This window comes from Anastrepha ludens, chromosome 5 (assembly GCF_028408465.1).
Source record: "Anastrepha ludens isolate Willacy chromosome 5, idAnaLude1.1, whole genome shotgun sequence".
Lineage (NCBI taxonomy): Eukaryota > Metazoa > Arthropoda > Insecta > Diptera > Tephritidae > Anastrepha > Anastrepha ludens.
In genome coordinates this window covers 74085617-74102161 of record NC_071501.1, presented here as the reverse complement: position 1 = coordinate 74102161, position 16545 = coordinate 74085617, and the positions used below count along the sequence as shown (strand labels likewise).

Below are 16545 nucleotides of genomic sequence, written 5' to 3'. Positions count from 1 at the left end.
TGTTTTTTGAGCAACCGCGACTTCTGTTTCCTTGCGGGTTGCATTCAAGCGCCACTCTTGTTATGCTTTCAGGTGACTTTCTTATTATCGTAATTAATGACTCCTCCTTAGTTAAGTTCCAGAGTTCTGCATTTAGCCAGAATATTCTGCATATGATTATTTTGTATTGATGGTGAATACTGGCAGTTTGTTATTACTTTTCTATTACTGATAATCTAATAGCCAAGTTTCACTGCCAAACATTAAGAGAGATTTGTGACCATACAGGATTAAGTCGCCCGAGCGCTGCTCTGGCTTTACTCAATCTATTATTGGCATGTTGCTCGGCTCCGCCATCTTTTGTTATTGTACATCCGATAACGCATGATGCTCAATCATTATTTGGTTAAGGTACGAGTGGTTGATACTCATAGCTTTGGTCTTTGCTATGCATATCTCTAATCCGACATCTCGCGCTAGCTTGACCTTCGCCAGGTTCGCCTTCGTCTGCATGTTTCTGTCTGCAGAAGCTGCAAACGGTGCCTCTTGGTTTACAAGGAGAGTTTGGTCATTACATCATCCAAGACGGTTGCGAAGAGAAGTGGCGAGAGTGGGCATTCATGTCGCAGTCCAGAGTTTTTGTGGTGAAAGGTTCATAAGCAGCGAACTACCGCCAGTTCCGAATTTCCGTACATTGCTTTTATGAGACAAATCAGTTTCTGGGGGACTTCTTCGTTGTGAAGCGTATGGACAGTGACTCGTTTTTCGTTATCAATTACGATGATGTAAGTTATTTAGTTTGTCAAACGCTATTGAATGTACAGTTGAAATATGCTTAAAATAGCTTCATAATGTTAAAATTAAAATAAAGGCATAATATTTAGTTACGCCGCTTTTTGGAGCAATCCCAGCTCGTACATTGCTCGACCTGCTTTGCATACAATTAATATAGTTTTTCCCCCATTTCGTCACTTCGTCAGAGGTAATTCAAGACTTTTTCCACTGAATCTTATTCGTTATATTTTCCTTTTTTTGAGGCAGTTTCTTCGACGATTTACAGGCATCCTGCGCCTTTGCTGCTAATCATCGACCAGCCCATTATGCTGAATGAATGCTTGAGCCTTTTTAATTGTTTATGCAATTGTCAATTAGTTTTTGCACCTATGATTCGTCAGTGAATCAAAGCTGAAAAATACACTGCGTGTAGTTAACAGGCACAGGAACTTATTGACAAGTTTTGGTAATTTGTTTTTAAAAATGTTTTAATGAAAATATAATTCGCTTACCTACAAACACAAGAAAACTTTGTGTAATTTTGAAAAAAAAAAACTCTAAAAATTTTCACCAAAATTGCATACCTTTTAATCACAATTTTTAGAAATATTCGGGGAATGCAGTAAAGCCCATTAAATTTTGGTGTAATATATTAAAGTACCAGTTTCAAGTGGCTCAAAAACTGCTTTGATTTTTGATAATTTTTTGTTTTTTTTTGCTGACGGCCTTATACACTTTTTCCATATATACCATAAAATAAATCATCAATTTTGTTTTTGAATAACTTTTTGAGTGATGAAATCCTTATTTGGACCGTTTAGCGCTCCGTTGTTTGTCTGTATGTATTGGTGGAACTGAATGATTTACAAGTGTCATATACGATTGACGTACGATGTCATTTGCACAAATTATAAGTCTTCCGATAGAGTGATCAATGTTGCGTCACCGATATACACATGCAGGCTCTAGATTTTTTCTTATATCAAAGAAAAACGCCAACAACGTTAGTAAAATAAATTGTCAAAAATCAACGCAATTTTTTAGCCAGTTGAGACTTGCACTTTAACTCATTGCACTACAATTCATTGTACTATAAAACTACATACTCGAATTTTTCTTAGAAATTCTTATTTGAAAGTGTGTAATTTTGATGACAATATAAAAAAATTGTATTTAATTTGAATAGTTTCTAACTTGGATTTATATGGTTTTTGTAGGAGAATCAACTATTGTATATTTCCATAGAAAAATATTAAACTTAAATAAGAAAAAAATAACTGTCAAACCTTGTGAATACGTGCTTGAGCGAAGTTATTTAACGCAACCATAATTAACTAAACGTTGAGTTGGGACTTTCAAAACAGAGTTTATACGAAATCTAAACGTGTAACTGGTATTATTAAAAAGAAGTATAGCTACCATTTTCCGACCATCAGAAGTCCAATTCAAATGTTCTCGGCACCATTTAAACTATTCTTTAAATTAGTTAAAATATTGATGTGACTAATAATTCGGCCACCCACTCTAATGTAGTTTTTTTTTTTTTTTTTCTTTTAATTATATTTATTAAAATAGGTAACGCTCTCTAAAACTCACCCGCTCGTGTATGCGTTCGTTCATTGTCGGTTTTTTCTTGCTTGCCCGCTTCACTTTCAACATCGTCACCAGCGGTTTTATCGTTATGCCTTGTAGGAAGACAGTGAAATAAATCACTGCTATTGTAGTTGTCACATACATATCCTTCTGTTTGACGATGCGCTCATCGACCAACAGCACCAATGCAAAGGCGACCGCACCACGCAAGCCGCCATACGACATAACAAATTGATCGACACGTGACAACTTGTGCAATCGGAAACGATTCGCCAACGCAGATAATATCACAACTCCTGTGCATAAGACATTGGCAAAGCACATAGAAGATGATGAATTCAATATACTTTACGTAAAACTCAAAGGGAATGTCACTGGTGGTTCTTACCAAAAACACGGTACACCGAACAGAAAGTGATAGTCAACAGCACAAAGGCAGTATTCCATACGTGATTATTATTGACTGTTGCCACACCGAGGAACATGAATATAATTGTCTCCGATGAACTGGATAACATTTTCAGTGCATATTTTATTGTGGTATGAGATTTTTGTGAGATATTCGCTTCGACATAGTTTTTCATTGTTATACCGCAGAAGGTAATGCTGTAAAGTAATTAAAGTTTAATTGATTGAACTGCTCGAAAGTATTGCAGAGTTGCGAAATGGAATTTTATTTACGCTAGAATGCCGCTCATGTGGAATATTTCCGCATTCAGATACGCTAAATACGCCATTACAAAGATGAAGATCGGTTCTATGACGCGTACATGATCAGTGAAACGGGTCACTAGACCGGTTAGGAAGCCCCAAATGATGCCTGTAAGGGTTTGGGAGACATAAAATAATTGAGAAATGGAATACGCATAATTTGCTAGAGCAAGAAGTGTGTGCATTAGGATAACTCAAAAGAAAAACAAATTCTTCATGTTCCCTCTTAATTTGTTCTGTGAGACACAGTTTTTGTTTTGCTGTTTTTTGTTTCTTTTATTTCTATTTAACACAATTTTTTTAACACTCATCAATCCCTTTTATGAATTTGACAAGAATTTATTATATTATTATAAATTTGTGTGAAAAGTGTGGAGCACAATTAATAATTTTTTATTTTGTATTTATTTTTGAATGTATTTTGATTCGTTTTCTATAAACATATAGACTTCTCTTACTTTTCCACTTTTTATTGCTCAAATTTGAGTTTTTGATGTTGAGTCAGATTGACATTTTTTCCAAGGACTTAAGCGTACTAATGAAGGGTATTTCAAAAGTGACGTCTAGATGTCAGTAGTGAATAATATTTTTGTCAAGTAGACAGATGTACAATTTTACATAACAGAAAGCGTTAAATCATTAAAACTTATTATGAAAATCGTCGATCTCTCAGAGCAAAACACACGAAATTCGTGATTTTTTGGTGTAAATAATCGTCAGAATGAGTCGACTATTCAAAGTTTGGTGAAAAAATTTCAAAAAACTAGTTTTGTCAAGAATAGAAAAAAGCAGATAGACTAGTAGACCAAAAACTGGACGTTCTCTTGAGAATATTTCTGCTGTAGCGCAAAGTGTTGCTGCTCAACCTTCAACATCGATATCCCGACGTTCTCAACAAGTAAGCATTCACGAATCGACTGTTTGGTTCGGCGGATTTTACTTGTGGAAGTCCACTTGTAATGGTGAACATATAAATTATGTTATTTTTTACATATAATTGTTAAGGGCCGTATTTTGAATAAAAATAGTGAAGCCTGAAAGAAAATAAATTTTTATACGTTTTATTTTAAAACAACATCTAGTCTCGTCTTTTGAAAGACCCTTTATTTACCCGAGCTGCCAACTCTTTAAAAATTACCATTGAATTGAAGCACTTTTCCGTAAATATAAAATATTTACATATCGATATTATTTAATGTCATCTTTTAACGTCCTTTGACAAAAATCCAAAAATCTATGTCGTGATCCTTTATTAAAAAAAAAGTATTTTAAACTATTTTCTGCGACCCTGAAAAAAATTACAAATTTCTAGGTAGGAGAAAAAAATTAATAAAAATCAACAACAAATTATTGAAGCAATTACTTCCTTATTAAAAATTTCTTAGGTAAAAAATTTAATAGAAGCAAAAAAAAATATTTTTTTAAATTAATTTTCAAAATATTTTTTTTTTTTTAATTTTTAAGATATTTTTGATTTTATTTTAAAATACCTTTATTTTTAAAAATTTATTGTTTTTTAAGATATTTTTGTTGTAATTTTTAAAATATTTTCTTTTTGTTTTTGATTTTAATATAAATATGTTTAAAATTTGGGGGTTTTTAGCGTCGCTGTAACAAGTTGTTTAAATTTTTTTTTCAAATAAAGCACTTTGAAGCCACCCTAATGTACATATGCGTAAGCTGTAACAGTTATACTTATGTATGTATGTGTTTTAAATTCATTTATGTTCATGTATGTACATTGTCATCCAAGAATTGTATATTTTATCGATTAAAATTAATCGATTAAAAATATAAAAAACCTTCTCTTGAAATCCATGAGAGCAAGTTATTCCTATAAATTTTACTACAAAAAAGAGCGACCTTGGAAAATGTGCTGTATTATTTTGCAATTTTTGGGAATATTTTCTCAGATAGAATTCATTGGATAAAATTTATATGAAAAAAAACTTTCAATTGGTATGCGCAGATGCTAACTTAATTACAATCGAAATTAAAATTAGAAAATTAGAAATTAGCCAGCAATGCTTAGGGTCAGTTCTCCAGTGCAAGTTTAACCTTGATTTCTAGTTTAAACATAAAATTTTGCATGCCTAAACTCATATACTTACAGTTAAACCAGCACTGAAAAACTGGCACTAAGTGTTCATGTCGAAGCTGACCACATAGAGTCCACATTCCGACATATAGGCGAGCACGATCACGCTTAATGCTCATTCACAAAATGTTCGATTTATATGTACCAATAAAATACTTACCAATAACAGTACCACCAATGGCAACGACAAAGAATGAACCTACACCACTCGCAATGTCTTGAGCGATTATCTCCGATATGCCGATTTCGTTGTATACTTCCATCATATGGTACATAACGACCTAGAAGAAGACCCAGAATTAAAACAGAAATATATTTTAGATTGCGCCAGAAAATTTGCGAATATAGGCGAAATAATAAGAAATTAAATGTGAAGTGATTTTCGATTTTCAATGACTTATCTTTTAAGCGCAATATACTGCTCCCATCTTTCATAAAGTTTATTTTTACCATCTAGAAAATGTGTTCGTCTAGGCCTTACGAAAGAATTGCTAACTTCACTTCATAATCATCAGTGAATTTTCTATAAGTTTTGTTTTTCATTTTTCATCTGAAGGTGCTGAACTACGATGTGAGGGGTTAAGTGTTTCGAGGCCGCACTTGTTTAGGACAGCTTAAGCAACATGACTCTCGCGATTGGGTGCAAAAGAAGCACATCTCTAGTTAAGTTTTCCTTAACTGACAATAAGATGCTTTCTGAATCCTAAATTCTGAAAATTAATACCTATCATCTTTCCAGCCCATTCAGTTCAAAAGTGCAATTCATAAGCAAATTCTCGTTCTTGCTACATCATCATCATTGTTGGCTGGATAACATTGATCGCGTTTTCGCCTGTTGCAGCATATGCCGCCAAATAATCTCGGTTGCTTGACTGCGTCCTCCATACCCAGAAAACCTGCGCTTCAGATACACCTTCAATCCATCTGAGCGGCAGACGACCCTTACTTCTCTGTCTATGACGCTTTCCAAAGGGTATTTGTTGGGGTCGGTAATCGGTATTAGCCCGTAATATATAACCTGCCTGAGACTGAGTCTTCTCGAGGCCCTACGCTCCCGAGTGGAGTGAACAGGAAAAAAATGTAACCAGCCCAGAATACGGTTCTTGTCTAGAAGGCGGGTCTTTAGGTTTTGGTTTGCGTAGACTCTGGACGCGCTTTTTCTTTTGAGGTGGTGTGAGCATTCTTGGTGCCCGTGTCGCGCTTTCCGTCTGCATACCAAAGATAAACAGACTAAAAAAAGATGCAGACTATTTCTTTTTGCAACTTATTTCTTTTTCAAAACTTCATCTTTTAGAAGGAGTTTTTCGACATTTTGACAATATCTGAGGACGCCACTCCAATCGTCTGAACTCAGTGTTGATCGTCTTCCCACCTTTGCTTGAATAGATTATGACACTTAAAAAAGATTGTTTTTCATGGGTAAAAGTCTGCGTACACAAATGACATGTCTTCCATAATAATCTGTGGTGCTTGTATTTCCCGCGAGTAACTTAATCACGTCACGAAACTCACTTTTCATAATAATAATTGATGTTTTCTTCCCTTTTCACTTGCTTAGCCGGCGAGATATAAAAGGTAATGGACCGCTTTGATTAAAACTAAGATTTTTAGGAAGAGTATCTTCGTCGCTAGGTGCTAGTAAAGATTAAACTTAAACTTTTTCTTTATTAAAAAAGGTAAAACATCAATTATTTCACTCAAATCACTAACAGAGAACACAAAACTAGGTGATAACTTCTTCTACTCTTAAAAGTAAGTGATTCTATTATCAAAAGCTATTCAAAGCAGGTATTTAACTTACCGTCACAGCATCGTTCAATAGCGATTCACCAAATACTACAATGTACAGTACTTCATTGACGTGGATTTCTTCAAAAACAGCCAACACAGCCACAGGATCCACAGCAGAAATTAAGGCGGCGAAGAGAAAAGTGTCTAAGAAACGTGGTGCTTCAGGACCAAAGAGACCAGTCAATCCGCAACCCCAAAGTGAAAGACCTTTACGGAAATATTAAGCATAAAATTTATGTGAAAAAAGCTGTTAGAAGTGAAAATATAAAATTTGTTTTTTTTTTCTTAAAAATACGTCAAATTAGCTTTAGAAGGTGTAAACGCTATTAAAAAATGAGTGATGTTTATTAAAAAATAATTCGAACCTATGTTCGAAAGTGGTGAAATTTTTAAATTTATTCCTTTATTCTTGCTACGAGATTGCTTTGGGAATCATCAAACTAAACAGGGTGGCAGACCCTTAGTCGAAACAATTAATTTCGGTACGTGGAACAGAACCGACTGTCATGGGAATGACGGTTTTGGCTAGTTCTGAATTACATGGTCCCCTTTGAAGACTATTACGATGGACGAAACTATAAACCTGCCAAAATACTGCGCTCAGGTCAGCAATCTTGACTTCTAATGTCGCCTGAGTACCATATTTACAGCGAGGACACTCCGCTCCGCGAGGACTACGCTACCCATAAAGGAGCACAACATCATGCTCAGCGAGCAGTTTCTTCTTGCATGCTTCGATGGTAACCTTTCCAAAATTCTTCTGCTGGAAGCTGAGATACCTTCTAGGTACATCAGAAGCCATCTCTTCCAACGACAAGATTCAGACTTGCATAAAACAGCTACTAGACCTGACGGAATATTGGATATTCAAAGAGGATGCATTACCACTTTCCCGAACTCTCGCCCTTTGAATGTTCTTATTATAGACCAATCATCACCCACAGCAGATTTCAGCCGATCTGAATACTGTAGTCAATTAAACTCCTACTCATTCAGAATTGGCGAATTCACCCGCCATACTACAAAAAATATTCGGCATATCAAGTTAACCCGCATTAAATTAATCCCCACTACTTATCTAACACACGCCCTACCTTTAGCCCCATTCTTGGACCTATCGTTAGATGGCATTGAAGATGAAGACTCTAAGCTGGAATCTGCAAAGTGCAACAACAGAAACATTGATTTTACTTTTCTGCACATAATTCCTCGGGGCTCTCGCATGTGACACGGGCATTTTGACTTTGATTACTGCGACAACTGAAAATATTATTCCGGGGAAAAATATTATACTCAATCGAATCACCTCGATTGCAGAAACGAATGGCTAATTTTCAGACTTCGACAAATCCTACTATTTGGAAGGGATCAAAAACTAGAACAGCGTTGGACGAAGTGTATAAGCCTATAAGGAGACTATGCCGAAAAATAAAAAAGTTTACCAAAAAAAGAATTTTGTTCTTTGCATGGACTTTTCAAACGAATCTTATATTATACAAACTATTTTTAACTGTTTTGCCTAGCAAAAACACAAATGGGGGTAGAGATTCGATTAAAATGTATCTTTAATCCAAAAGTATTGCTGAAAATTCTCTGCGAAATATGTATTTATCAAAAGGGTGCTATCTAAATGTCGATAAGGGTTCAACTAAAATCAGCTGCAAATGTGACACCACGATTTGAATAGATTTTTCTTACAAGAAATCTTCCGAAACGGGAAGTTTAGTTTTGGGCAAAAGAAGTCCATTATTTTCTCGGTAGATCGCTGGGGTGATCGATATCTCGTAAAGTATCGATCAGACAATTTTAAGTTTATAACATTTCACACTAAAAAAACTCCTTTGCTTTTTGGTTTTTTCCATTCGATTGTGAGTTACAGGGTGTTAAACATGTTTGTACAGTACATGTACAGTTTTTCTTTGATGAAGGCGGAAACGCAAGCCAGGGAATGGTGTTTATGGTGCCGTTATTGTAACTGTTGCTAATTACGTGCGATTTTGGTTTCGTCGATTCCGTTCAGGCATTTCTGATGTTAAAGAAAATGTCGATAATGTCGATAAAATCACAGAAATAATCGAAGTTGACCGCCATGTTAGTTGTCGTAGCATCGCCCTGGAGCTAAAGATCGACCATAAAACAGTTTTAAAACATTTGCGTTTAATTCTTACGATAACACAATGGATTTCTTTTTCCCCAACTAAGTGTTGCGTTTTCCTGCAGTGATTTATTAAGGCACGCGAGAGTCGCTATTTCTTTTGTACATAAAATGTAAAGTTTTCCTTTTTCGATTTTACATTAATCAGAAAAATGTTATACTTTAAAATTTCAAATGTCAAATGCATACAATAAAACTGCTGTTGTGGATAAATAAGCCTTTTTGCCGATAACAACCGCCACGAATCATTCTTAATTTAATACCATTAATCTACTTTAGTCTTTATGTTTTCTCAATTTACTTAAGTACCTTTATGTGCTTATGTTCAAATGCTTTCATTTTGTGCATCAAAGAATTTCGATTACCACTTCAATTTTGTATGTAAAGAAAAAAAGTATTGCTTGTGTGATGTTTTTGAGGCACGTGGGCTGACTTCAAATTGAAATGTGCAAACGTCAATGCTTAAGGTGTATTTATACTACATACAATACTTGTACAGCGCCACATGTCAAACAAGTGCCATGTGCCAGAAGCAAACTGAGGGTGGAGGCACACAGGTGAGGTGCTCATACTAGTTTATATTTAGGAATGCTAAATGCCTTTTTGTTTTTTTGTAATTGTACTCAAACGTTTTTCTACTTATGATGACAGATTTAGAGTTGCAAAAAAAGCGAGTACAGGCATAAATGCATATAGGAGGTTGTATGTAACAGCTTAAAGGAATCGAGATAAATATAGGCATACGTATATCATACGCTCGTCATTTGCCGTAAGGGCAGCTCTTTTCTCATTTCGAAAGAAATAAGGACCGATAATGCCGCCATAAATGTATAGATACATAGATAAACGAAGTCTCTTCTTCTTCTTAATTGGCGCGATAACCGCTTACGCGATTTCAGTCGAGTTTAACAAAGCCAGTTGGACACACCAAGTGAAGCAAGTCTTTCACCACCTGATCTGAGTTAGACGATGACGAGCGGTGACTACACCGCACTGGCAGTTTCGAAATTTACGGTTAGAAAGTAAAACCCAATTCGGTTGGATCCACTATATTCTACGGTCTTATCGCCAATAAATTACCACCTCTTCTGAACTATTGGCAACATCATCAGTAAGCGAGGCATATGACCGAATCCGTCTGCCAACAAACAAACCGAATCCGTTGAAGGGTATCGATGAATCAATGGAGATTTGCGTTTTTACATTCTACTATTTTAATTCAGAACAAGCAAATCGTGTATTTGATATCGGGCTGCATGATGTTCAATGTATTTATTGCCTCATAGTCAAATATAGGCGCACATGTACTTTCCCACATTGCCAGCAATTAATAGTAAATATTTGTTAATGAATTATAAGCCATATAATTTATTTTAAAGCGCCATCTCCAATATTAGGTAACCGATAAGGTTTATATGTGCCTACATACATACATATAATTGAAAGTCATAAGGCTATTGATCAGCATTGCGCAGAGCAACAATTAACACTTATTAACTTATTTACGCCTTCATGCCACAGATCCACAGATGGGCGCTAAGGCAACTTAGGTTTATTATAGCACATTTCCACATACGCAGTGAGCAGTGAATATGCAGTTGCATACACAGCTGAACATGTACAAAAAACAGTAGTTTAAAATTGTATCTGGTCTCAGAGGATAGCAATAACGATTCTGGAAGTTGATTTCCCTTTCTCTTTTTGCATTATTTGCACGAAATAATTATAGTTTTTTCTTATTCAATTAAAAGCAATCGAAATAATGATCAACACTCGTAATGAAAGAAAATTTAAAACTATTTTTTCGCTCAACGTCATAACACGTGGAATGTGGTTCCTAGCAATTTTCGCCATTCAAAGTCAGTCAAATGCAGCACCGACGTATGCATGGTTGGTGAGGTTCTTGTAGCAGTCGGCTTAGAGTAGCCAAACTCACTTAGGTCATGTAGGTTCGTTGTGGTACCACTGCGTAACACGGTACCTTACTGTTAGTTTTCATGGGGCCAGTTAGACTCTCTTATGAAGCGTAAGATAAGTTTTATCCCTATACCGGATAGTTCCGTCGTTGTTTAGTTCAAAATGGTATTTTCCGTACAACTTTGCTCTATCCCTAGCTAAGGCTGGACAATTATAAAGGAAGTGTTCTACTGTTTCTTCCTCTTCCTCCTCTCTACAACTTCTGCAGTATTCATGTGAAAATATTCCTAGCCTAGAATTCCTATTGACCTAACAGCCAATGACCGGTAACACAAGCCACGACCTTTGAGCTGTTCTCTCTGATCTTCTCTTATCTATTTGCGGCCAAATTAACCTCGTTTTCTTTTCTCTATGACCTATTGGCCTCCGGGAGAATATTATTTTGTATCCTTAATTTGCAAGTTGCCATAGAAATTTCAATATTGCCTCTGTTTTCAAGAAATGGAAGATTAGTACCGCTTCCGGCTAGCTCATTGGCCCTCCAATTTCCTTCAATATCTCTATGTCGCGGAAGCTGACCTTGAAGACAGTGCTAGTATCATTTAGAGCTGCCAGGCATTCCTGAACAACCTTTGATCTTAATGTAACTGCCTCCATTGATGTGATGGCCGCATGACTATCCGAGAAGATATTTGTCCTAGTTCTTATTACGGCGTGTGTCTTAAGGTACACAGTTACCTCCTTTACGGCTATGACTTCTGCCTGATATACGCTACAGTAGTCAGGAAGTCGGACGACGGCAACTGGTTCTATGCCATTTGCATTCCATTTACGTATAGTGGAAAACATCTCATTATATTGTACGAAAATTATGAAAATATGAACGAATTTTGTATAATTTAATTTTATGCGCCAAGTAACTGCCCACTCATAGTTTCTGTTTAACTGTTTTTGAAGATTTGCAATTGACTGAATCTGTGTATTGCATTTGATGGAAAAGAAATATACTCAACAAGCCCGCGATTTGATGTGACTAGTCCTGGGATTTTGGGAAACTATAACAGCCGAGATTTGACACCCCTAATGCATACTCATTTGTGTGTATGTAAAAATCTATAGAAAGAACAAAGCCGGTGATGTGCGTCGCCGTGTTCCGAACAAGAAAAATGCTGGCCAATCAATTTTGGTCTTTAGTAAGAGTTAGCGGCGAGCAAATCCAGTAGATGACATTGAAATATTAAGTTAATGTATATAATACTATCATATATAGTACATATATAGTACATAGTATGTATGTATGTATGTATGAAAAAATTACCACATTTAACTTTTGTTTTGATTACTCAAATTCAAATGGGTCTTTTACTTTATAAAACTAAAGACAATATTAGCTTTCCTCTTCACTCCATTAAGGCGTAGGCATGAGCGTGCTCTATGTGCTATATATGTATGTATGGATGTGTAGCTAAATGCGATAAATATCTTGAGGTGCACAAGTATAACAGAATATGAATCTACACTACTACAAGCATTCCTAAGCAAACAAGATCCGGGCGCTGCTGGCACAAAGCTAGCTTTCGCCCAGCTCCACGTGCTGCTATTGAATGCAATGCTTTTTATGACTTTTCTTTTTTTTGCATTTTATATTTTAGAGGCGGACATGTTGCGGAAGAGAAGAAAGCGAAGAGCAAGCAAGCAAATATTCGAGCAAGTGCCTTCGTCAACTAAAATTTATTCTATAATTTCCACCATGGAAATGATGCGAGGAATTTAACGATGAAAAGATGATAAAAGAAATTTTAGTGGCTTTTAATTAAATTTTATCTCAATTTATTTAGCATTTGTTGAAATTAGTTCAATGCACCAAGCGCTGACTTTGACAAAGGTTTTAAAGCAATTTCTTTTCTTTCATTGCTAAAAATGTCAAATGTAGATGAGCTGGAGAATGAGATCAGCTGATACTGGCCAATGCTGCCCCATTTAAACGACCTATTTTTAATTTTAAGCCATTTTTTTGTCAACCTTCGATCTGGGTGTGGGGAGATTGAGGTTTAGTCATAACGAATTATACGGACGCATAGGGCGCAGAAATCATGCAAATTCACTATCAAAAAGGTGAAAGTCCGACCACTGAAACAAAAACAAAAAAGCATTTCAAGCATTCGGTTTATAGAAAAAAATGTATATCACCATTCTCAAAAAAAAAATTGTCAAAAATTAATGGGAGTTTTCAGTCACTTCAAACTTGAACAATATTTCCTAAAATTAAAAGGGCTACAAAACTGCATACCCAGAATTCTGACTAAAAAGTTTGTAATTTTGATGAAATTTGTTAAATTTATAAAGATTTTTTATAAAATACGAAATTTAAAGATATATGATTTTTGAGGACTATAAGGAATTGCCTTTCTGAGAGTAGCAGAATGGATAATTAAGAGGCTATGGAGCGGGAAACAGATTGGTGTTTTTAGTGACAGCCAGGCTGCACTAAAGGCTTTGGGGAACGCATCAAAGATTGTTCAAGAATGTAAGAAGAAGTTTAATTCGTTTGCAAGACAGAAAAATCTCGTACCTACAAATATGGGTTCTAGACCACTACGGGGTTCAAGGGAATGAAATTGCCGATGAATTGGCCAATTTTGGCTCAGCGGTTCTCAAGAAGTGGATCAGAGATTATGTGTGCAATTTACATAAAGAGCGATGGTCCGGTATAGAACGCTGCAGAACTGCAAAGTATTTTGTAATAAGCTCGAACAAAAAACTGTCGGACTTTCTTCTAAAACTTGGAAGAGAAGACGTTCGCTTGATGGTCAGTTTTATTACACGACACAATCCATGGAGTCGACATACGACTAGCATTGGAATCATTGAGGACCCGATTTGCCTACGTTGCCTATAGGAGGCAGATAGCACTGAACATTTTCTCTGTAAGCGGAGGATATTTTCAGATTTATCAAAGAATCTGGAAAATTCTCACAGGGCTAACTACCTCTATTCCTCTATTCTATCCTATCTTTTTCCTTCTGTTACTTCTCTTCTTTCGTCCTTGACTATCTACCCTTTGACTTTCCAAAGCTTTAATACAATGGAATTTTTAACCTGAGTGTTTTAGGAGTTGCCAAATCTCTCGGTGCTTCTTGGCTCGACCTTTAAAATTTCAATTTCAATGTAGAAATTACTCTCAGCTCTTCCCTTATGATGTGTAAAAAATTCAAAGCCATAACAAGGAGGCGCAAAATTAATAATCCACTTTTGTTTTTGAATCACTTTTCTTACTAAATAAAAGAAATAGTTTTGAGTGACGAAAATCTTCCTTTCCTTTTCGGTTTTTGTACTGCAGCTGTATAGTTCACAAAAAAAAATGTATGTCTTCCGATAGGGTGATTAATACTGTGCCACCTAGACAGCTAGCATTTTTAATGTCTAGTTTTTGATGCTGCATACGCAGTTTTTAAGAACCTTAAGTTTAAAGTTTCAATGGGGAAACGTAAGCAGAGGTATCCATTGCGTATATATTATTTCATAGGAAGAAAGCTGAGCAATTTTTTTAACGTTTTTTTAATTCATTAGAAAACTTCAAGGACAACTTTCGCTTCAGTTCATTTCACTTAAGAGTTCTGAAGTTCTAAGTTCCAATTCTTGTTCATAGTTTCATTCCAAAGATTATCATGGCAGATTCTGACCGATTTCCTTGTATTATTGTAGTTTTAATTTTTCGAATTTTCTTCCAGAAAACGCGTAATATAGGCACCCAGAATCCAGAAATTGGTGTGAAATTTAATTTTATTTATATTTGTTAAAATATGTATGTAAAGGTCTCTTCAAAACTCAGCGCACGCATATGCCATTAACATTTACTCCTTTAACTTTTGAAACATGTCACAATGACGAGCCAATTTGTCTTCTCTCTTCTGTAGTTACGGAGCTGACCAATAGTGAAAATAACACTTTTATTAAAGTTCGTAGAGAATACAAATAAAACTTTAAATGCAATGGCAATACGCAGTGTATGTGCATGACGTACACTCACACATGTAGTACATTCGCTGACATAACAAAAATAGTAAGTAAACAAATAAATATTTCCAACCATTGGACTGACAACGGCGCATGCACTTCGACGGCGCTTCATATTTCACAATCACATTAAGCAATTTGTTGGCGTACACCGCAATTAATTGAATTGAATTGAATTGAGTGAATGGATGTCGCAACACAATGAAGTGGAAGTTCACAGCGACAGTGGTCTCACTTAGGATAAAATATGATTTTTCTCAGTACTAGCAGTAAGCTAACAAGCAATAAAAAATACTTTACATATATACTCGTATGATTATAAATAAATTACAAATGTATGCATGCTTAAATATCTACTTTTTTGTATTTATGATACACACCAAATACCTACATACATACATACGAGTATATGAATACACTTATGTACATAATTTATATCCTACTTACCGATGGTTGCTGTATTGAAAACAGTGCCGACCACAGCCATTAACAGGATTGTGCCCAAATTATCGAAGAATAAACGATTTGGCATGAAGTAGCCAGCGTCCAGAATAATCGGCGGAAGCATGTAGAAGAAAAATGTATTTGGTGTAAGTGGCGAGACGGCGACATCAGTGCAAAAGTACAGTACGAAACCAATAAGGACACCAACAACGATCAGCAAACATGATTCGGGGAAAATGAGGTGTAATTTTGGTGTCATATGAAAACCTGGAACGAAACGGAGAAATACAATTGGTTAGTGAGCATTGGAGCTAAAGGTGGCGAATAATACAAATTGCCCATAAACATACATACATAATTGAGATGGTAGTAAAGCACTACACGTTTGCAATATTAAGTGGCACTTGCTTATCTATACCGGGTGTGCCAAACAGATGTATTTTTTTAAAATAAAATTAAATGGTGTGAAACAAAATTTCCCCTGCCATATTATGACCTCATTAGAAAGAAATATTGCCTCTATTTATGGAAAAAACAATTTATTAAAAAAGGAGCTCGAAAGATTCAAAACACCTGCTCTGGAAACAGCAAAGTCAAGCAACACAGAATAACTAATACATTGCATTGAATTCATGAATCGATCGCGTAGGTCTACGAAATACTCTTCTATTGGGACTGGTTACCGATGTATTTCTGTGCGCTGAACATGATGCTGGTGTCCAAAAGTACCCATCACATCATGGTTTTGAGAGTATTGAGAGTAAAACCTCATATAAACGTTTATTTGAACGCTTTTACCCATCCTTTTCCCAAAAACCTAACGTACCAGAGATTTCAACTTATACCCAGATAAAAGCTCGAATCCTACACTATAAACGCCACATATAGAAGTTCCAAAATAAATAAACAACTTTGAATAAAATGTGGTTACCCCTTTAAAATCCAGTAATTACGACTGATAACGACCAATTATTAAAATAAATGGTAATTGGAGGTACTTTTTCCAATAATGTTTTTTTGACAGTTCACGCGTGACTACTGTCAAAGTAAATACAAACTTTTTTGC

The 16545-nt window shown here is 35.5% G+C and overlaps 1 protein-coding gene across 10 annotated transcripts in view; it reads right to left on the bottom strand.

The window, feature by feature from the left end:
• LOC128864276 (sodium/hydrogen exchanger 3) overlaps positions 1–16545 on the bottom strand; it is a 170668-nt gene that overhangs the window by 62635 nt on the left and 91488 nt on the right. For all 10 annotated transcript variants that reach the window (XM_054103851.1, XM_054103852.1, XM_054103857.1 and 7 more), the window contains 6 exons: positions 15483–15746; positions 6957–7153; positions 5316–5436; positions 3028–3166; positions 2735–2952; positions 2350–2642 (listed from right to left, as the gene is read on the bottom strand). In XM_054103851.1, the coding sequence (XP_053959826.1) occupies positions 2350–2642; positions 2735–2952; positions 3028–3166; positions 5316–5436; positions 6957–7153; positions 15483–15746 (1232 nt within the window). The remainder of the gene's footprint in view (positions 1–2349; positions 2643–2734; positions 2953–3027; positions 3167–5315; positions 5437–6956; positions 7154–15482; positions 15747–16545) is intronic.